Source organism: Glycine max, chromosome 9 (genome assembly GCF_000004515.6).
Source record: "Glycine max cultivar Williams 82 chromosome 9, Glycine_max_v4.0, whole genome shotgun sequence".
NCBI lineage: Eukaryota > Viridiplantae > Streptophyta > Magnoliopsida > Fabales > Fabaceae > Glycine > Glycine max.
The window spans coordinates 38,537,576-38,559,862 of record NC_038245.2 but is presented as its reverse complement, the minus strand read 5'-3'; the positions used below and the strand labels follow the sequence as shown (position 1 = coordinate 38,559,862).

Below are 22,287 nucleotides of genomic sequence, written 5' to 3'. Positions count from 1 at the left end.
TTTAATAGTATATGCTACTGTATTCTGTCGTCCAGAATTTTGAATTACAAATCATAGACATTTTCCTATATTTATCAGTGGCTTAGCTGGGCAAAATCTTTTTGTTTGAATTTCAGCATCATATTAAAAAAGGAATAAGGGTGTCTACACTCTTTAAATAGTAAAGTACATGACAATATGCTATTACTGCAGGGAGAAACAACTTTAATACAATTTAGATAAAATTATCAAAAAAATATTTATAAGAAGAAACTGAGAACTAACCAGTTATATTAAATTAAATTTGGAATATAAATTTCGCTCTCAGAAATTCTAGGCCCTGTTCCTCTGTTTGGGTCACATTCAATAAAATATCTATTGAGGGATGAGCTGTGAACATCGGGGGTGACATTTTCAAAGCTTAATATCAACACATTTTTCTAACATTCAACAGTGTTTGGTTACAGAGAGTTAGGTCAATGGTCATTTTCACTTAGTCATAGTCAAAAATCCCAAGATCTTCAACAACACATACAAAATCTTAATCCATTTATTGTTTTTTTAGTTTACTTAATTGCCCATGATTATAAAATTAAACCGAGAAACAACAAGGGGTAGAGAAAATAATAAACAGAGAAACCAAACACTCGTAAAAAGTTTTGGTGGGTGATGTCGAGTTATGACATAGGGCTGTGCTAGCCAAGAAAGCTCCATGTGATGTTCCTTGTATAGTTCAAAAGACTTTTGATTAATCAATGAAATAAAATACGCCCCACATACAGTTGGAACCTTCCCACACACATTATATCAATACATGAATCGATCAATTATTATTATTATACAAATGTGTATTATATTGTTATATTCCTTAGCTTTCACATACACGAATGTATATTATATTTGCTACATTCCCATGATAGCTTTCACAACAGCACAAGCACCAACATCTCCTTAAAGGATCCATTCAACAGAGTAGAAAGAAATAAAATAAAAATAAATTGAGATAAAAATTTAAAATTAAAATAGAATATAAAAATATAAGTCACATCTCATTTTTATTTATTTATTTTGTTCTCTTTCTCTTCAAACTCTTTCCACGCGATTGCATCCTATAATAATATTATAATAAAGGACTCTTTCCACGTTTGCATCTATATCTCAAAAGGGCTTTAAATATGCCTTAAAAGTCCTCAAAATTGCATATACAGTTGCTCTCTTGTTTCCACCCTATCTCACTCTCTCTTTGTGTTTGTTTCCTAATTGTTCCCAGCTATGTTGGATTCTGTGTTGGAGTTCATCACTCAAGCTGCTTCCAGCTCAACATTCATTTTCTGCTTCTGCAATTTGATCATAGTCATTATCCTAGTGGACTTGAAGCCTAGCCTCAGCATTCATCAAGAAAGTGAAATCCCTCCTTCCAAAGGTGACGAGAATGAGAAACAAAAAGCAAAATACTCTAATTCTCTTGTGGAAAAAGAGACAGCATCATTGCCACAAGCAGTGGAAGTGTCACATGATCAGGAAGCAGAAACAGTTGAGAGCATTGGAATTGAAGGCAATGATTATTGCAACAACGAAGATGAGGAAAAAGTGGAAGAGGAGGATGACGACGACGACAACAACGACGACGACGACGACAACGATGAGGATGAGCTGAAGAGAAGAGTGGAAGAGTTTATAGAGAAAGTTAACAAAGGGTGGAAGGAAGAACTGTTGAGCACATGCATAGGACTCAAATAAATGATAAGGAAAGTTAGGCCTTAACTTTGGGTTATTAAACTCAGGCTTGAAACATTTGAGTCTTGTGTTGAATTTTGTTGTATTGTAGCATTCAAGAAAATAATATAGAAATAGTTGTTTATATGTGCATACATAAAATCTCTTTGGTTCGGAATAGAAATCAATTCCTCTTGCTTGTGTTTTGGATGCAATTGTTCCAACACGTCAACCATAGTGCCTTGGTAAATCAAACCAGAAAATGAATGAAAGTTGAGTGATTGAGTCAGTTTCCCTGAAAGATAGAATAGAAGATAAGAATTTTCAATGTATAGAACTTTATTCTAATTGCTCACATCACATGGATAAGGGGAAAAAGTTATGTGCATAAAGAGCATGCTTGGAAGCAGCATATGTAGGGATTCCTTTCTTCTTTTTTTCTCTTCTTTTCTTTTCTTGTAAAGAAACATTTTGTGGGAATTTCTTTATTTATATATTCCTTTTCTTTTTGCTCATATTGGATGCTCTAGGCACTAGCCACGAAAGGACATCTATTTTTTCTTTTTGGGAATTGGGATGAAACATAGCATATTTTCTTTCTGGGAATTGAGATGAAGCACAGCAAAAGGGTTGTGGAGTGTAATTAAGGCAACATCCTAAAGCCCAAGATGGATTGTACACTGAAAGATGTGGCAAAATTGTAGATATGGAAAAAATATGGCTTATGTCGCAAAACTGACTTCAATTCTCACAAAACATAATATTTAAGAAAAGAGGAAATATGATTAAGAAGATTCTCATAATTGACTTAAAAAACTAACTTGTAGGTATATTTTGAAGTGTTATGAGAAATCAAATACTCTAATTATAATAGTTTAAAAAATCAATAATTTTAGATTTTTGTGTCACCCATCACTTTATGCCTAATTAACTGAAATGATTCGTGTACTTTATTTTGTCATTACATTTTACATTACTTTGTAATATAGGAACAACCGGTTATTTTTGTGTAAGATCCACACATGTGAGAGTTTATTATGTAGTAATTCCATCAATTTTTATAAAATTAAAAAGTGTAAAGTTTATTTATATCAGAAAAATTATATACAAATATATTTCTCAAATTCACAGAACAAGAATTCTTGCACTTTATTTATTGCTTGCTGATTGGCTGGTTTTGTTTTCGCCTAGTTGCTTCTTTTTTTCTTGGTACTAAAAAAATACACAACAAAAACGACTATGACAATGAAAGGAATTGTAACAATTATAAAGTAAAAGACATAAAGAAATTAATTTGAGAATATAAATAAATAGAATTTAAGATGGAAAAGGATTAACGTAAAAAAATTGAAAGTCATTAATAATTTTGAAATATGAAAGATGCTAAATAATGATGAATTCTACATTTTATTTAAAAGGTGCAACAAAAATCTCCCTCAATAAAATGAAGATCCTATTTTACTGTATATGGATAGATTATTCATAGAAAACATTTGTTGGCTAACCAAGGTTAGTATGATATTTATATAAAAAAAAGGTTAGTATGATGGTGTATGTGTGTAATTACTACTCCAATGAGCCTGCTATTCAAGTTTGTTCATTCTCCCTTTGTAGAAAGTTGCCTTTGGCGGCACACACATTAAATCTGTTGATATGTCTTAAATTTTGTTAATGGAAAAGTTGCAAGACAACTTAAACGAAAAGATATACTACCTCCAAAATTGAAGCTGGAGAACAAGGAGATTTTAGATAAGGCAAATAGTTTGATTTTTTTGAGTTTGCCTAATGAGGTCCTGTTTGAGGTTCTTGATGAAACAACGACGGTAAGATTATGGAAAAAGCTCAAAAGCAAATTCCAAACGAAATTTCTAACCGATTAAGACATGTTTGATTAACCTTTTAAAATAGCTTTGCTACTCAATTCCTACCTTTTTATTTTCCTCTTCTCTTCTATGTAAAATTTTATCTTGTGTCATTTCTCTTTGCAGTAAAAAAATCTTAATTTGATAGTCTTTGATAATGTAAATTAGAGTGTGAAGTATCCTTGTTGTTACTTCCTCATTCGGTGACCCTGCCCCTACTAATCTTACTCAATTTTTACTTTAAATTTGGTTGCATGTTTTTTTTCAATGTTCGTTAAGTAAAAAATGATTAATCAATGCATTCTGTCATGATAATAATAGTTTACCGAATGTTGATGTTGACATGGCGATTCAGTGGCTTAATTGGGTAAAGGGATGCAATGAAGACAGACACCACTTCAGAATTGGTAATATTTTAATTTGGTTGATTAGTTTTTTTTTATCCATTTTAAAAGTTAACATATAAGTTTAAAAAAATGTAATTATCTTGTTTTTATATTTTTTTAATTCTCTAATATGACTTTTATTATTATTTTTTATTATTTATGATAAGTCTGTAAAACACTTCAAAATTAAGTAAAAAAAAAAGAAAATGATTAAAGAGTTAATAACTAATATCACTTTAAACACGTAAACAAACAGATAAATAAAAATATATATTTTTCTTTAAAAAATAATTAAGTAAAAAAGAAATAAAGAAATTGAATATTTTTTTATTTAGTCCCTTTCTTGTTTACTTTCTTATCCTTAACTCTAGCCCCCCTAACTTCTAGCATCACCACCATTCACCAACCTATGCTACCAATGACACAAATTGTTGAACCACCACAAACTCCAACACCACCTTCTCAATCACCATTGCTTCCCACAGTGCTACCATTCACATTTGAGTCCATATCCTTTTGCTTCTGATCTGCCTCCCCTTTCTACAGATAAATTGGTGGCAATTTGTGTTGGAATTATGGTTGTGGTCACTCACAACTCACTAGTTATGTGGTTGTTAGGCATAGGTAGGGACTCAATTAAAAAGAAACAAAGTTAAGAGACCAAATAAAAATTCAACAAGCCCTTTAACAACATTGTTTTTGTCTCCCCTTTTATATACAAGTCACTTTATAACCATAACACCATAGGACCTTTGTCCATTAATAGGGTTGATGAAAATATGACAATTAACCTAATTGATTGTCTATTATTCATTTAGAGTAAATAGTGTATATGTTGATAGTATAAAATTTACTTACAAACCTTTATACATAATTAGTTTGTTAAATTTAAAAATAATCATCTTAGTTCTTAACAGCCATACTAAAATGATTCCTGATTCTTTAACAATGTAAAAATTTTGTATACCAACAATACATAAAAGAAAAAAAAGCTTTTACTTAAAGGGTAGATTAAAAAAAACATCAAAACATAAGAAGGAAATCAAATAAATTGAGCCAAAAAACTCCAAATATCTTGGGTTTCAAGTCTATATCACCTTTAATCTGGCATGGCTTTAAAGGCTTTTGCTTCAGATTTACCTTGAGAAATTAACAAACTGATGCTTTAACTGTGTAGTTAATTCAAAGCAATTCTAAGTGGCTCGTATAAATGTCTTCGCCAGAAAATTTCTCTGCATACAGTTAATTCAAAGCAATTCTAGGTGACCTTGAGCAATTGCAGTGACTTGCAAATGAATTCCCAGAGATTGATTTCTACAAAGTCCACTTCCACTCTTAATACTAGTAGCCATTGCAAGTGTTGACACATGTAAAAGTGTACAACCATATTTACTCAATTACTCCTGATAGATTCTTGATGGATAACATGTAAAAAATGCTCAAAAGCATAATTTGGCCATCGGGCATAAAATATAAAATGGCTCTCCAATAAACATTACTAAAATCAACCAGATATCATTGTATTTAGGTAACGGAAAATAAGGAGAAAATAACAAATAAGTGCTAAAATGCAATTTCCTCCTTCACAAGAAATAATATCGTTAGGTTACAGTTTAGAAAGCACCCACATGCACTCATTTCAAACAATCTATAAAATCTAATAAGAACGTGGCATAACATATATCCTACATCTAACTGCTACAACTCAATAAACAATATTAGATAACACCAAAGAGAAACATGGAAAGCTAAAAAGTAGATTTCCTAACACTAATAATACCTAGCACCAAAGAGAACAATTTCTCAAGTCAAAACCAACCTGATACTCATCCATCCCACTATAAGACATTTGTCATGTTAATTGTCAGCATCAGTCAAGCATGAGCCTAAATGGGGTTTGACTCTGTAGAACACCAAATACTTGACAGGAAACAATGTTTAGCATGCAACTCCAGCATCTGCATGGCTAGGGTTGGACTCGTTTTCAGGGAAAGGAGCTGAATCATCAGAAGCTGAGTTCCCAGAGCTTTGACCATTGCCAAAAATGTGGTGCACTTGAAAAGCAGCCGGTGTCATGATTGGCTTTACTCCACCAAGACCAATTCTTATTTCTTCAGCAGAAGTAGGGTTGACATACGTCGGAGCAGCCATTGATATATGCTCCACTCTCGGCTTCTTTGGTTTCTGTTGCTCCAGCTGATGACCAGGAACAAAACTAGCCACAACAACCTGATGCAGAAGATGGCATGAGAAGGAGCTTCTTCATTTTTCTTTTAAGTAGTTGATATTAAACAAGAAAGTCCATCATAACTCTTATTTGAGTAGCCTAAAATGTTTATAATTTAATACAATTGCTTTATGATGAGAGTAATTTGGACAACCATCATTTGGACCAATAGTATCCTATAAGTTCACTTTCTATGCAATTTTTTTACACAGTCAACCAATAAAAGAATCATTGTTATAACTTTTAAGGTAATTTATTGTAAAAGTTAACAAACTCATCATACCTGACGGTTTGTGATTAGATGACTGTAAAAATTCATTGCCATTACCCTGTCAACTGATAGACTATTTACTCTTGTTTCCTATTTAATAAAGGTTAAAAAATCTTGATAAACAATTTTACAAGGTATTTCTTTTTCTTTTTTAAACCCTATCAAATATCCTCCTCTATAGCAGAAATTACCTGCACAGGACCTGCAGCTACCAGCAAACCAGCCAATCCACCCCCCATTACTCGACCATCTGGAGCGGCCAAAGAGATGCTCATCCCACCAGATCTGCTCTTTGTTAATCCATTCTCAGTTGTTATATATGAACCAGACAAGGAGAGAATTTCAAACCGCCCCTGTAGAAACACCAAAATAAGTGCCAGCATATTTATTTTTTATGTATTTATCTAGTGCTGTAACCAAGTGCAATATATAAAGGTAGGAACGCTAGCAACAACACAATATTTGAAAATCTCTTTCTAACACTGATTTGGATAAAATCCCATGCCGGACCCGCTCAATAACTTGGGTCCACCATCATTAGTGGAACCAATGTGGGATTTCATTTGAGTGTCAAAGGAGTGTTGATTGCATTTCTCTATAGAAAGATAACTGTGAAATGTGAATCAATTCCATGTGATGTTAAGGTGAATTAAATGGCTATAAAATTTCTAATTCCATACATGAAATTTTTTTATTGTGATAGTATATTTAGTTTCCAAAGAAATTTGGAATGCAAGAAGACATGAACTGTCAAAAAGCACAAAACAAGGTCACAATAAGACATCTATGAGAGGCAACGGTGGAAAGTGTGAAAAGCAAAGGGATATTCACTTATAGTGTTCAAAACTAAAAGATACTGAACACTATTAAAACCGAGCAATGGGGATAGTTCTCAGTTTTCACTGAGAATATTCAACACAAAATTATGAACACAAGAAAGGAAGAAAGCATATTAGATCTTGAATTTGTGGATAAGAACCAACTTTTTCTACATGTCCGAATCAAAGGCTTAATGCATAATTATCAACATTAATATCATCTTAGTTGATGACCTAATTAGTGCAACTACCAACATCTGCTGATACAGTCAGAGAAAATATTGCAAGAGAAGCCAATCACATAACAAAGATAACTATTCTCACCCAATTGCCAGAATCAACTTTTAAAAAACTCTAAATGAAGACCCTTATTTTTGCTAACAGTTTAGTGTAGATGCATCCATTCTTCACTTAATATCATATACTTGATAACATATTAAAAAAACAAACACTTGATTTACCAACACAGCAACACCCCCCTCTAAAAAAAACAGAAAAAAAAACGACATTTGGTACTTGATGCCTTAAATGGTAGACTGTAGACAGATAGTGCTGAGATAAATCAGGAATTAGAAGCCAGGTTAATGTTACATATACATCAGCTGATAGAGAAATTTAGGACTGAAGACTGAACTAACCTCATATGTTAAAGTACCACCAGAAGAAGTTGGTTGGCGTAGTGTAACATTTGAAATTGTGCCATTTGCAGACAGAATGCAAATTGCTTGACATCCTTGTTGAGAGAAGGACATAATCTTCATAGTAACATCCTGAAACAGGGCACAGAAAATCACAAATACATTCACAAATCAGTTCATCTATTCTCCTCCTCTTGACTAAAAGCTTCTACAACTTTCTGACTTCTCAAATTATAAACCTGTTCAGAAACAAATGGATTCCAGAAAGCTAATTTCAAATTTTGTTCAATTTCCTAAGAACCACCAATCCTGAGGTTAGTACACATGGGTAATGCTCACAACTTTGAGAGTTGGGATAACACAAGCATAATTAAACAAATATTTTAGGTATTTGATTATATACACCAATATTACTTTATTAAAAGCATAAAGAGTGATTACTAAACCAAATAAAGAAAGTAAAATATGATACATGCTAAAAGGAATTAAGAAATTTAAGAGGTAAGATACTATTACATTTAAAAGAAATGTATGGAATTTCAACAAATAGACAAAATGAATGGCCTTCACATTTCTTCTGAATAAGGCATCACACAAGTTGGCTAAATATAATCTGACTATTTTTAAAATATAGACTTAAAAGGAAATGAACAGAATACCTCGCCTTCATTTACTGTAAGGATGTGAGGTGTGAAATTGGCACCAACTGAGTATGCAATTCCATCACCTATAAAATAAGTAGGCAGGTAGATTAATTGATAGACATAGTAAGAGAAGAGAACATAAAGTTCAAAGTGAAAGTTACTATCTAATTCACACAAAAAAAAAAAAAATCCACTTTCATTCCATTGAAAAGCAATCCATGAAATAAATAATTTAATTAGAACCACTTTTAACCAGACATGATATACGTTCAGTGAAATAAACTATATTGACCAATAGATCATTTTCAAGAGAATTCAACAGCGAAAGGGGTTTTGACATTGTAAGCTGCAACAGGAGCTACATCCTTTAAATCATATCCTATCTGTACATATGTATGTGTTTGTGTTTGTCTGTGTGACAAGATCAACTGTAAAGTAGAAAAAATCTACAGATGTTCATGCAATTTAAAAACTAATAGATTTCATTGCACCACTTTATTTTTACAGACAATGTGCTACTTAAAATATATGTAAATATCTATCATTAGGTTACACTTTTACAAATGTCTTAAGAACACATTAGGTCTAGCTTTTACCAAAAACATAGTTGTAGTTCCAAAAGCTAAACCATACATGTCATAACTAGCCTAAAATTTGATATACATGAATATAATCATCACGATAAAATAACATGATTCAACAATTTCATTGATAAAACTTGTTTTCACAGAAAATTATTTCAAGGTCTCGTTTACAAATTGACACTTGGTGCAATTAGAGCCACAAAAAATACGTTGTTAGCCTGATTCCAAATACATCAGTAAACCAGATTTACCCTGCTTCATCAATCATTAATCAAATGCATAATGTAATGAAACAGCTATGCTATGCTTCATCTGTTCCAGAACCTCCTCCAGAACTTTCAAAAGGCCTAGAGCTAAATCTCATATAAAAAAATGTTATGAACCAGGAATATCTTCAGATATAAAAGTATGCATGTTACACTCACAACTATTGTAGCCTAAGCATGAGCTGCATTTTAAAAAAAGGGGGTTAAAATCAATTTCCACGTCCATTCCAACCTCTTCATGATGTGGAAAAACGCACATTGAGAGACTTAATTAAATTTGAATGGCTAATAAATTAAAACTATCACTTTATGAAGCCACTATTAACATGCTACATGGAAGAATTCATCTTAAAATCTTCTACAAAATTTTCCAGTCTATTTTCCCGTAAACACTACCCATTTTTCAAATATGCAACTTCAACAATCAACTTGTCAGATTATTCAATTTTAAGTTCCTATTTTGCAGCATGGCATGGTCCAAAGTCCAAATCAATAGTATAGACTTTAGACCATTCCAAGCCTTGTCACATCAGCCTAATAAGTACTGGACTAAACCTATTGAATATGCTGGTGCGGTGCCTTCAGTTATTCCAACTGAGTTTCTGTGGTCAGATTATGTCACCTTCCCCTCATAAAGAAAAAAAAAGGAGTATCATATGCTACCTTAACTGAAAACCGACCTCACCTCACTTTGACCACAAATCTTCATTTCCAGATCTGAAGGGAATCTCAGACAAGGGTCCACTTGTACCACCACATATAAAATCCACTTCAAAAACATAAATCAAATCCACAAAACAAAACACACATATTGAAAACCAAAAGTTTAAATCAAATACAACTCAAAAAAAAAAAAAATCCATAGTTTACAATTTACATAGCAAATAAGAACCCTACTCAATTTGAAAGGGAAAAAAAAATCTACTGTTATTTACTGCTAATGCAACAGTAAAACATAAAAACATACAAGCAGTAACTAATAAAAGATTAAAGGCTAAAAAACGTAGGAATCAATGACCAATCCTTTTGCTACCTGGTCCTGCACCTCCAGCTTCATAAAACTTAAAAGACTTCTTGATTGATTCAAGTGGCTTCCCTCTTCCCCTTTTCCAGGCTGAGAAGTCTCCGGTCAACGGAATCGACGCCGATATCGGCATCGGCGACAGCGCCACCTTGCCGTCCGGTCCATACTTCCTAGGCCTGCCCCTCTTCTTCTTCCCTTCCGTACTACCTGAATTCATCACCGAAGCACTCACCGGCGCCGGTGCCGGTGCCGATGCCGGAACTGGAGAAGGCACCGGTGACTCCACTGTGGGCCCGGAAAACTGCACGGAGTTTAGTGCTACGTGGAAGCTCTGGGGGGCCTCAACAACCTTAACAGCATGCCCAGAACTAAAAATCTCTCTTTCCTCCATTTTTTGTGCGAATCAAAGAAAAATTAGGACACCCCAAAACCTTAAAACTCGCTTAAACCCTACCCATTGAAGATTCAAGCATTAACAAACTCAAAAACAGCGGAAAATATTGATTTTTTTTTAACTCAGTGGAGACAAATGTACTTGAATGCAGAACTGACGTACCCAGAAACAGTACAGTGATGTTTGAGCACAGAAAAAGTTGTAACTGCACAGAAAAAACTTCAAAAATAGAAACTTTTGTCTGAAATGACGAAAACCCAGAAGCAGAATTTTGAACTCCGAGAAAGACGCGACACAGTAACTCAAATCTCCACCATTGCAGAGAGCGGAAAGAGCTTCAAAAAAAAATAATAACACAAAATTTTTGAAAATAAAAATTCTACAATTACAGAGAAAAACAAAAATTCTGGTTCACAAATTCTCCAGAGTGAAATATGAAATTAGGGTTTTGCAGGAAAAGGAGGAGTAAATAAATAAAGTTGAAAAAATGGGGAAAATATATCAAAATGTAAAATGATAAAGTAATAAAGTAATTAAATAATGGGAATTTAATTATTAATTAATATTTTAATTTCAAAACTCAAAGTATGAATTTTGGTTAAGAAATTGGTTCACGTCCGTCTTGGAAATTTAATAAAGGTGATTTAATAAATGACTCTGGATACAGATACTTATTAATTTGAATGCATAAAAAAATAGGTGTTGTTTTTGGAAAAGAAGGAGAAAAAAAACCTTTTATAAAAATTGGCATTTATTTATTTACTGCTTTTTGAAAACAAGAGAAAAAAATTTAATTCGAAGCTGTAAAGCAAAGTTTGGAGCCATTCCATTTCCTTACTGACAAGTTCTTTGTCTTCTAAGTTAAATTAAAGTTGACTAAGACACATAATAAATGGATGTTTTCACAAGCAAAAAGAAAATTAATTAATTGAAATGTCCTATTGGTTTGGTGAATCTACTCTAAGATGTCATTAGAACGCATGCACTGCTCTTCTATCTTTTCTCCCATTATTTTTGACCTTCTATTCTCTCTTTTTCCCTTTCTTCTCTTTCACAGCTTGTGTTGACTAAAGGGGCCATTTCTTAAAACCTTTTCTTCTTTGAGAAGAAAAAAGGACAAAAAATTAAACACAGAAAAATCTCGTAATCAGAAGGGGCTACTAGTCACTTAATAGATACAGTGCTATTTTAATAGGGTATCCATACACAGATACTATTAGGCTTGGAGACTAAGAAGATACAGTGCTATTTTTTTTTGCAGCAACTTCCCAAACGTGGAAACTTAACTGATGAACATAAGGAAAAGGGAACAAATCCAAATAGAGCAATATTATTTCACAGCTAAATTGTGTATTAAAAAATAAACTTTTTTTTTTGCTAGTTGTTGACTTGACACTACAAGCTGTAGACAGTTGTCAGTATTGGTAGCTATAAAGCAAATAAAGAATTTTTCTTTTGCTAACTAAAACAAGTTGACTTTGTTTTCGGTAGGATTGAGGTGCATGAGATCTCCCACAATCTACTGGTGAGAAAGCTAAACAAACATAGATTTGGTTGTATGTAGGTACTGAGTCACACGTGTGACTCATTATTACTCTTAATATAACTTTTTTTTATATTTAAAGTGGAGATCAAACCAGCAATAGAAGAGTACTGCTGGGAAATATAGGCCAGGTAAAACAGTTTTGAGATTAAACTTCTATTTGTGAAGAAAAAAAAACATTACATTAGATTGCAAAATTTTGCATTAAGACGCTCTTTCCACACCATAGTTCACATCCATTTCTCTGACTATGTACATCTGGAAAAACAATTACATTTGACTTGTGATCATCATCACAGGTAACTACTATAACAATGTAACTATGTAATCTGGAAAACCAAACAAACAAATTATGCTAACACAAAACCGAGCCTTCTTTCCTCAAAGGAATATTCAATCTCTTGAGCCGAGACTCCATAAGGAACTGATGCAGGACCTGGAGTCATGGACATATTCATAGGATTCAACAATTTCAAAGGTGTAGTGGGGTCAGGAATAGGTACTGCCTTTGGAGTTTTGTTCTCTTCATTGGCCACTGTGGTTGTCTTTGAGGTAGTGATAGATGGAAAATTGCCTAACTACTAATGTTTTCTGCAACTTCTCATTCTGTGTATCATTTGCAGCATTTGCGACATTGGCTTTCGATGATAATGTTAAAGAGATGGGAGAAAAAGGTTGTCGTGTCAAAGGAGATACCATGTCAAGAACACTTCCAGCACCGGTAGAGTATTTTCTCAAAGGAACACCAGCAATATCAAGTCCTCTTCTGGCTATAACATGAGAAAAACAAAAATAAGTTAAGAGTTCTAAATGCATGAATGTGACAAGAAAAAAATCATCTGTATAAACCATTCACATATATGCTGTTTGTGCAGATTATATGAAACACAGACATCAAAGGAATACTTGATATACCGGCTAGAAATTAGGGGAAAATCAAGCAGCTGAGATGTGGCTTTGGCCTCCACCTTCAACATCAAACAAATAAAAATGTCTAAACCATTCCTTGGTGCCACATACAGCCTTATCAAAAAGCCATCAAGAAGAGTAGTTGGGAGAATCCGGTGGAGAATCTTCTTCTAAAACAAAAGAAAACATAAACAGGTATCCAAAATCTATTATGTTTAGATGGCAAGTTGGCACATAACTACATTGATGGAGGTCGCTCAAGTCATTCATTTTGAGAAGAAAAATAACAGAAAGAAAAATGCCATGCTAATTGCTAATGGAATCTAACATTAATAAAATTTCCTGCTTCCATAAATGAATGAAAGGAAAAAAAAAACCAAGACAGAAAATTTGGCTTTACCAATATTTATATTTTTGTTTAGCAGGATCTGGACCTATAGAGAACCTACCACGTTCCAAACATCCCCCTTACCATTTTAGCCAAAATTAAGGGAAGCAAATTCGTAAGAGATTTTGAATTTGTTCCTGTTCTTTCCTTTCAATCAAACAGGCAGGAAATCCTTACCAAATACCAAGTGAGAATTCTGCAAGCCAGAGACATGAAAAATTGGAGGGGGGGTAGAGTCTAAAAGAAGTAACTACCTGATGATAAACATGAAACATCGTCATCCAGGTTATTTAGTTGCTCATTTTGGTGTACTTTGTCTGTCTTCCCTGTGGAGAATGACTGAGTAGCTTTTGAATCAGATTTTGGGGTTTGACATCCAAGGGAGATTCTTTTACTTGATGTACTTCTAGTTGACAACCTAGGTGCTTTTTTTACACTCTGGGCCTTTGAAGGGCTTGGTTTAGATCCATACAGTACCTCCTTTTCCACTATTATTTGTCCCTGAAGTTTCTTTAGTTCCTGAAACAGAAACATAATATGTTAACAAGTTCCTGATACAGATCAATAAAATGTTGCCTGAATTTTAAAACCAGACAAAAGTCAGGAATTTTCTTGTAACTAAAAAACTTGTATTGGAGAAATATTTGAATAATTAAATGCAATAAGTGGTCCTTATACCCGCTGCCTACGACGTTCTTGCTCCTTCTCTTGCCGTGATAGGGAGTAGTTCTCAAGCATGGAGAGCAGACAGGTCTAGAAAGTCACATACAGCAAAAATTAGTTTCAAACAGACTTGAGCAACCAATTGACACCAAGGTGACCTCCAATGATTCCTTAGGTGAGGGTACTTACACCATCATATGTGAACTCAATGCCTTTGTCCTTTTCCCATGCTACAGTTTTTGAAGTTAAAGCATCTACCATTGCTATATGCAAACAAAAGAAAATGAAAAAGACATTCTACTATAAAAGCAAACACTTAAGCACAGAAAAGCAAAGCTGTGTTACAGTTAATATCATTGACACATTCAAGGTCCAATAACAAAATAACATTATGGATTCATGGCTAACAAAGTAACAATCAAGATCTCTAAATACCTGGAAGTTTGTTAACCAAGGCACGGGCTTTCTCAGCTCTCTTGAGAGTAATATGAGAACCTCTCCCAGCATTGTATCGATTTTCATCCTAGAAGAAACAAATGTACAATAAAATTAATAAATTGTGAAGTGTGATAGATATGGGAAGGGGAATCCATTTACACCATTTAGGGCCCATTTGTTTAGGCTTTTAAAAAAAAGGGATGTTAAGATGTATAAAAAATAATTTATTTTTAGAGATTTTATAAAAAGTAGAAGTTATTTTTTATTTGATTACAATTATAAAGTTCCTTTATTTTGAAAGTTAGTTATAATCATAACTTTTTCACAAGCTACTCGAAATAATTAGAATCTGATCTTTTTTTCAAAAATAAAAATATTATTCATGAAAAAAAATTAAACAAACAAGCTCTTAATAACTTTTTTTACGAACATTGAATTTTATCCATCCAACTGCTGAAAAACATTCAATGTTAATAATACCAACCTGCTAAAACAGTATAATAAGTGCCCAAGACTTAAAATCTGGTGTAAGTTGGTCCCTACCTATATATGCATAACAGAAATTATGAAGATAAAAAACTAACCCTGTTGTACTCCTCAAGCCAAGACTCTTCATCACATGCTGACAACCATTTCTCAACTTTTTCAAGTATTTCTTTTCTGAAAAAAGCTTCCTCTTTTACTCGGGCAATTCGAAGTTCAATTTGTTCAAGCACACAAGCAGGGTCTACAGATCCTAATAAAGAAAGGAAGATGCAGACTTTAAGTTTGCTGAGGAAATAATTGCGCTCATTCAGTGGTTTCTCACTAGGAACTTACCGGATTCTATGGCTTCAACAGGATATTTCATTGCACTGCCAATTTCTGGAATCAAATGAGTCTTTTGACAAATCTCCTCTAGCTCTACTCTTTTCTTCAAAACAAGCTCTTTTATTTTGCTTGATTTTAACTCTTCTAACCTAGATACTTCTGCCTCAACCTGCACGGAATTATTACTGATCCAGGAACATATAATTGTAAAGTTCCAAGTCAAAAGGCAACGTGCATTTAATGCATATTGGGAATTGAATTTTTATCACTAAGGTTTAGGTGATTTAAATGCATATTTGAATGGATGCATTGGAAGTTGTTTTTGTTTCAACTTCCAAGAGCACTTATTTATTATAGTAGGTGGTAATTTTCACTATAAATAGAGAAGAAAATTAGTGGAAAAGATACACATGTATGTGTGAAGAGTGATTATGAAATAAAGTCACTTTGTTGAGAGAAAAGTGTCTTTGTGTGAGAGTGTTATCATTTCTTGTAACCATTGAGTGAGGTACTCGGAGTGATACACTATTTAGGGTGGGTTACAATTTTGTAATCATTTTTGTGATAGAGAAATATTTTTTAGATGGTTCCGTAGACGTAGGCAAAAGGTGCCGAACCACGTTAAATTTTTATATTTGTTATTATTTTTTCTACGCTGTAATATTTGTTGTGTTCTCACGATCCTTTGTAGATGTGGGTAATTTTATTTGAGGATGTGTTGATTGTCCAACAATAACCACATTAAATCAAGAAAACTAGTCCTTACTTTATCTAGTAATTATAACTCACATTATAGATGAAGTTCTCAGACAAGCTGTTTGGCTCAGTCACTTCATGTTCTGAAGCAGCTATATTACAAGTAACATTCTGAAAAACTTGTTGCTCTTCAATAGGTGTATCCATCAAATTCCAGAGCTCCAACATTGTTGAAGCTAGATCTTGGAGCTGCCAGACCATAAGCAATTTACAACTTTCAACCAGAGAAAATAACATGAAATTATAAACACGAAATTATGTTTCATATCTAATTTAGATCTTGGAACTGCCAGTTTTTACCCTCTGCATTCTCTTTAATTTAACTTTTCGCAGGCCTTGTATACCAATAGCCAATTGATTGATGGTATCGTTATTTACACTCTTAGGTCCCTCTGAATTTCCTAAGCTAGGATGGACTCCACTGACTGTCTGCTTGAAGTCCAAGCCAAGCACAGAACAAAGAGAATTTAAGGTATACAGGTGGTCTTGAACCTTCTTGAGGCGCTCACTCTGCATAGAAAGTAACAAAGAATAATGCATGATGTTTTAAATTGATTTACACACACTCAAAGAGAGAGGGGGGACTAGAAGAAAAAGATTGACCTTTTCCTTTTGAAGTGCAAGAAGTTGTCTGTGCAATTCTTCAAGCTTTCTTAATGATAAATCAGTTTCATCTACAATAGCTGTAATACTTGGACTAATTTCATTTGAGATACTTTGAATTTGTTCTTGAACTTCTATAAATTGATTTCTACGCCCAGACTTCCTTTTTTGCATTTCCTCCAGCTCTTGGCGAACTCTTGCTAGCTCTTGTTTCAAGCTTACAGCTTTTTGGTCAAACTAGAAAAATATGAAAGACAAGAAATACCCAATCCTCTTCTTAGTAGATCAACTGGATAACAAAGTAACCTTAGTTTGACTGCAAAGCTCATGAAAATAACAACCAAGAAAACTATACAACAACAAAATTGTTGCGAGTGACCATGTTAGGCATATGGACCAGTTTTACGTAGGCTACTAAGGGCCTAACACAACCCTCCTCCTTTACCCAGGCCTGGAACAACAAAGAAAACTATAAAGGTATATTATTTTTTACAAGAATCCATATTATCCCTCTCAACACAACAACTACCCCTTTGGCACATTGTAACTCATTGAAAACAATTTATTAGATAAAAAATTTGTGCATGAGCTTTTATTGATAACCAACAATCTTCATTGAACACATCTTACGTAACGTAAAAAAACTTCGTTTAAAATCACTTCAAATTATTTTCGCAAATGCAACAATAAATACAGTTTCATTTCTTAAGGTCTTTAATCTACTTTATTTAACCAATACACATACAAGGCCTAAAACAATAAAAAAAATAGTGATTCATAAAAGTCCAACCTGCCTAACATGCACTGGTCGCTCTCCCATTGCTAAGCAGATACTTGCAAGCTCTGCCTCAGAATCAGCAATTTCCTGCCTTAGTTGAGCTCTAGACCTATTTGCTTTATCTACCTTTCTTCTGTATACTTCTAGACACTCTTCTTCAATCTCAAACACCATTCTATCTTTTTCAGTCTCAGACTCTCCAACTTCATTCCATATTATCTATTATGAAAAATAAGCCAAGACAAACAATAAGAGCTTTCTTTAGTTTACCAAATATTATTTTTATTGGCCAGTGAGGCAGGGGGAGTATTAAAGATGAATTGTAGCAAAATTTATTGTATACCTGAAGTTCATCAAGAAGTGATCCACATGTTGTTTTGGTTTGTAAAAGATGATTTGGTTTAGACATTTCGGATCACTTGTATCTACCAAAAAACAAAAAACTCTTAAACCAATGTCCCCAAAAAAGGCCAGAATAAGTGAAACTTGAAAACAGTCATTCCAAATCATTTGTATTGCAGATGTAAAAACTAACAAATACTTACAATAGATTTAAAATCAACGACCAATCATTCAAAACAAGTCACCATCCAAGAAGAATCAAGTTCCAATGTAGAATTACTCATCAATTAATTGGTGGTAATGAGAAGCATGAATGCAAATGTACAAAGTACAATAAAGTAACTTTAAAATGACAGCATGGTCATAATTGTGTTGAGATTCTCACTTGAAAAAAATACTATTTCTACAAGAAACTATATAAAAGGATTTCAGTTGATGTAAAAAAAAAAGTCCACAGCCAATGCATAAAGGTGGCCATTGGTCTCATTTGGTTAAGGCTCAACTATATGTTAAATAAGTGAAAATGTGAAACAATGACACAATGTACTAGTTGCTCTAAAACAAATTCCCAAACTTACATCATCTACCGTTCTCTCCATTAAACAATACTTCTAAAACCTAAAACCCACACCATTATCATTAGGCTTAAAACAAACTGGCATACAGATGCACTGAAAATGCCACATTACTCTCCTAGTGTTAGACCTTGATCCGAATGCATTTTTCAAAAATTTTAAATTTTGACAGAGCATGATTCCATCATTTAATCCATGTATCTCAAGTGTTGGATCTATAATCCGCAAAAACCATTTTTCTTAATCCAACATCCCCAATGAAAGAAAAATAAATAAATAAAAGATAACCAAACACAATTGGTTGAACACCCCGAGATTCAATCCAAACTCGGCATAAAAAAATTTCAAAACAAGCACGTAGCTTTCTGCCACCAACATAATTTTGGAAAATGTTAGGAGCACAATGCATAATTTAAAAGATAAAAAAATAAGAACCAAAACGCAAAAAAGAGGAAAGCTAGAATATTTCAATGACCTAGGATATGTAGGACACAAAACTACAACGTGAGATACTAAATTTAGGTTGATGTTTGTTTTGTATTTTGTTTGTTTGTTATTGAAGAATTTCTGAAACCCATAATAGAAACTATGTCGTTACACTTTCCTCGAAAAGCGAACATGATTTTAAGGAACCCAGAAAAGCAAAGATGGTAAATTTACCAATATAATAGTAAACGATAAGAGTAATAACCTGAGAACAAAAGGGATTGGTGATTTGCTTTGGTCTAGAAACCCCCCTTGGCAAGAAAGGGGGGATTGGTTTTCTCGAGAAAAAGAAAATAACTTTTCTAGGAAAATGCAGTTTTGTGAATTTTTGAAATGGGATGAGAAATGGAAAAGTAATAGGAAGAAGAAAGAAGACAGAGAGAGAGAATGTAATCGAGGGAAATTGTAACCGTTGCCTTTTTTAGATTGGTAAGAATGGAATTTTTCTATTTTTTATTTTATTGATTTCTACTCAAACAATTTTTTTAAGACATTCAAACAAATTGACTTAATTGCAATTTTTCCCTAAAATTTTATAATGTCACAAATTTTGTTCTTTAATTTCTTTTTTGCGGATTTTATTCCCAAATCACGTGAATTTTGTTCCCTTGTTGAAAAATTGTCACAATTAAGATATTTTTGTAGTTGTTTTTCCTTTAAACCAATACAATTAAGAAAAGTTTGAGATAATTTTTTTATTAATTGTGACAATTTTTCTAAGTTAAGGCAAAATTTGCAATATTTTGTAAACTATGCGGCAAAATTCATGAACTATTTTTTTGAGGAGCAAAATTTGTGATATTGTAAAATTTTAAGAACCAAAAATACATTTAAACTTTAATAATTAATAATAAAAATAAAATATTTAACGTTTGTTGTCGAAAGATAAATTTAATTTAGAATATTTGGATTAACACATGTAGAAAGTAAGAAATTTTCAAAATTACTAATATCACTATGTTATAAATTAGAATGTATAACAAGTTGGAGAGCGAGACTTTTTCAATTTTTTTCAATACTCCATCTAGAGGTTTAGTGCCATCCCATGATATTCAAGCTTAGTGTCACCCCAAAATTTTGGCCTTCTAGGTTATTCCACGATTTAATGTCAAGGGCATCATATAAATATTATCTTCAGGTACTTGCATGCATCATGCATTAATTACAAGATAATTATTGATTGATATATTGTACCAACATGTATCACATTGACTAACTCCTATTGGATGATTGAATACACTTGTGTGTGGTAAAATGTAAATTGAACCTGGATTCTATCCTTTCATATGTTTGATAAATGTAATAACATTGCTTGTGAAAACATTACTAGTGTTCAATGTTATGTTTGGTAGAGAATTGATTATGCTTAGAGAACTCTAATCATGAATGATAATAATGAACCACATTTGAACACTATTTTGGTCGTATAATTGCTTGAGGTGATGGTGATGGTCTGGGTTGTGTTGCTAAGAATAATTAATGTGTTATGCATGATAAAGATTCAATTAAGGATTAGATGTGAGTTATTTATATGTGTTCTATTGATCAATAAAGAGGAGGTATAAGTATGTTGTCATAAAAGTGTAAATGCATGTTAAGCACCTTTGGTTTCATATCTCACCCCTCTTCCTTTCCCTTTTGTTTCTTGGTTGTGGCCCTGCTTGACACTAAGCAGTGGATAGATAAGCACCATAATAAGAAGATCACTTCAAGATTAGAGAGCAAAGGTTTCTAGACAACTATGAAGATAAGACATTTTAAGTGCAGATTGTTTTTGTCAAGATACTTTGGTCACAGTCCCTTAGATGGAACTAACACTAGGATAGACAAACCTAGTAAACTTGAATTGTACCACTATTGGTAGGTGTTTGGGTATGGTTAAGGTTTTATCATTATTCATTAGTGTGTTTTTGTTGGGTTAAGCTAATTAGTTTATTTGAAGGAATGTAATGTAATTAATGATTATTCAACTCTTTTTCACCCTACAAACCTATTATGTTATTTTCAACTTTTGATCATGAACGAAACCCTTTATCTTAATGCATGCACACCTTTTCTTTTTATAGGTTCCATATCACACAAGTTAAAATACAGGTTTTCAACTATCGTGAAAAATTTATTTGTAACTTTATCAAATTTGATAAGATAATATTTTGATCTTTCAAATTTGAAAGTAAATTAGTTAAATTCTAACTCCAATAAACTAGGTCCTTACGACTACCCGTGAGTGATTTTTGTTAAAAAAATTGACAAAAACTAACTGTGAATTAAAATTGCTAAATTTAAAAAATATGAAAGACTAAAAGTGTAATAAAAAAATTTAAGGGGCTAAAATTATAGAATCATAAAGTTATAGGATAAAAATAAATTTAAACATGTTGTGAATATATATATATATATATATATATATATATATATATATATATATATATATATATATATATATATATATATCCAACTCTTATAATATCATCCCATTCTTTGTTTGTTTTTTCAAAATATTATCCCATGGACCAATCTTATTCATATCTCATGTAGTACTAAATAGTAAATAAACGGTAAAATGACATCAAAGTGTAGGCACTTGCTTTGGACACCAACAAAATTGCTAATACACTCAACAAATAATGTGAAGTGACACAAATATCATTCTCGTTAATTTTAAAAACCATTCCATCTCGCTCTCCTTCTCCCTCGTGTTGTTCGTACAGTTTGTGGCACTATCTCCTTCATTTGTCGTGTCTTCTTTTCCCGTTGTTGTTGTCGTTAGTGGTGCCGCTGGTTACTCCATTGCAGTAGTTGTCGTATTCTCCTTTTGCGGCATAAGTAGCTCTTCGTCTCTGTGGTTGTTTGTGCACTACCATTGCCATCATTGGGGATCCGTATAAGCTATATGGATTGACAATCTGTATGGTTTATACGGATAACCAATCCATATATTAATTTTTATAAAAAATAATTAATTAATAGTAAATAACTTATTTTTTGAAAAATAATTTAATAATTCAAATGTTATAAAATTTAATTTATAAAAATAAATTATTGGAATTTTTAATATGTAATTATTTAATTAATTTTATTTTTTTATTTAAGTTTGTTTTTAATAATTAATTAATTCCTAGAAAAGTAATTAATCTATTTTGTTTAAGAAATTAAATTATATTTGAAATTTGAAATATTTATTTTT

The 22,287-nt window shown here is 32.6% G+C and overlaps 2 protein-coding genes and 1 pseudogene across 2 annotated transcripts; 1 reads left to right on the top strand and 2 right to left on the bottom strand.

The window, feature by feature from the left end:
• The first annotated feature begins 1,167 nt into the window (after positions 1–1,167).
• On the top strand, positions 1,168–2,210 carry LOC100803387 (nucleolin). Its single transcript, XM_003533994.5, has one exon. It carries the CDS (start codon positions 1,252–1,254, stop codon positions 1,717–1,719), a length of 468 nt encoding a protein of 155 aa, XP_003534042.1. The 5' UTR covers positions 1,168–1,251; the 3' UTR covers positions 1,720–2,210.
• A 3,228-nt stretch (positions 2,211–5,438) lies between these two features.
• Positions 5,439–12,057, bottom strand: LOC102667678 (AT-hook motif nuclear-localized protein 6). Its single transcript, XM_006587320.4, has 5 exons — positions 10,425–12,057; positions 8,557–8,624; positions 7,898–8,029; positions 6,633–6,794; positions 5,439–6,172 (listed from the first exon to the last, which is right to left on the bottom strand). Exons 1-5 carry the CDS (start codon positions 10,804–10,806, stop codon positions 5,882–5,884), a joined length of 1,035 nt encoding a protein of 344 aa, XP_006587383.1. The 5' UTR covers positions 10,807–12,057; the 3' UTR covers positions 5,439–5,881.
• A 479-nt stretch (positions 12,058–12,536) lies between these two features.
• On the bottom strand, positions 12,537–19,470 carry LOC100814072 (65-kDa microtubule-associated protein 3-like; annotated as a pseudogene).
• Between the last annotated feature and the right edge of the window lie 2,817 nt (positions 19,471–22,287).

What these genes read in the sequence shown, in the direction of transcription:
- LOC100803387 (XM_003533994.5), top strand. Translation starts at nt 1,252, where the DNA reads ATGTTGGATTCTGTGTTGGAGTTCATCACTCAAGCTGCTTCCAGCTCA.
- LOC102667678 (XM_006587320.4), bottom strand. Translation starts at nt 10,806, where the DNA reads ATGGAGGAAAGAGAGATTTTTAGTTCTGGGCATGCTGTTAAGGTTGTT. An exon ending in AGCTGGAGGTGCAGGACCAG is followed by an intron (nt 8,625 to 10,424) that starts GTAGCAAAAGGA and finishes CTTATTTTATAG; the next exon opens with GTGATGGAATTGCATACTCA. An exon ending in TTACAGTAAATGAAGGCGAG is followed by an intron (nt 8,030 to 8,556) that starts GTATTCTGTTCA and finishes GCCCTGTTTCAG; the next exon opens with GATGTTACTATGAAGATTAT.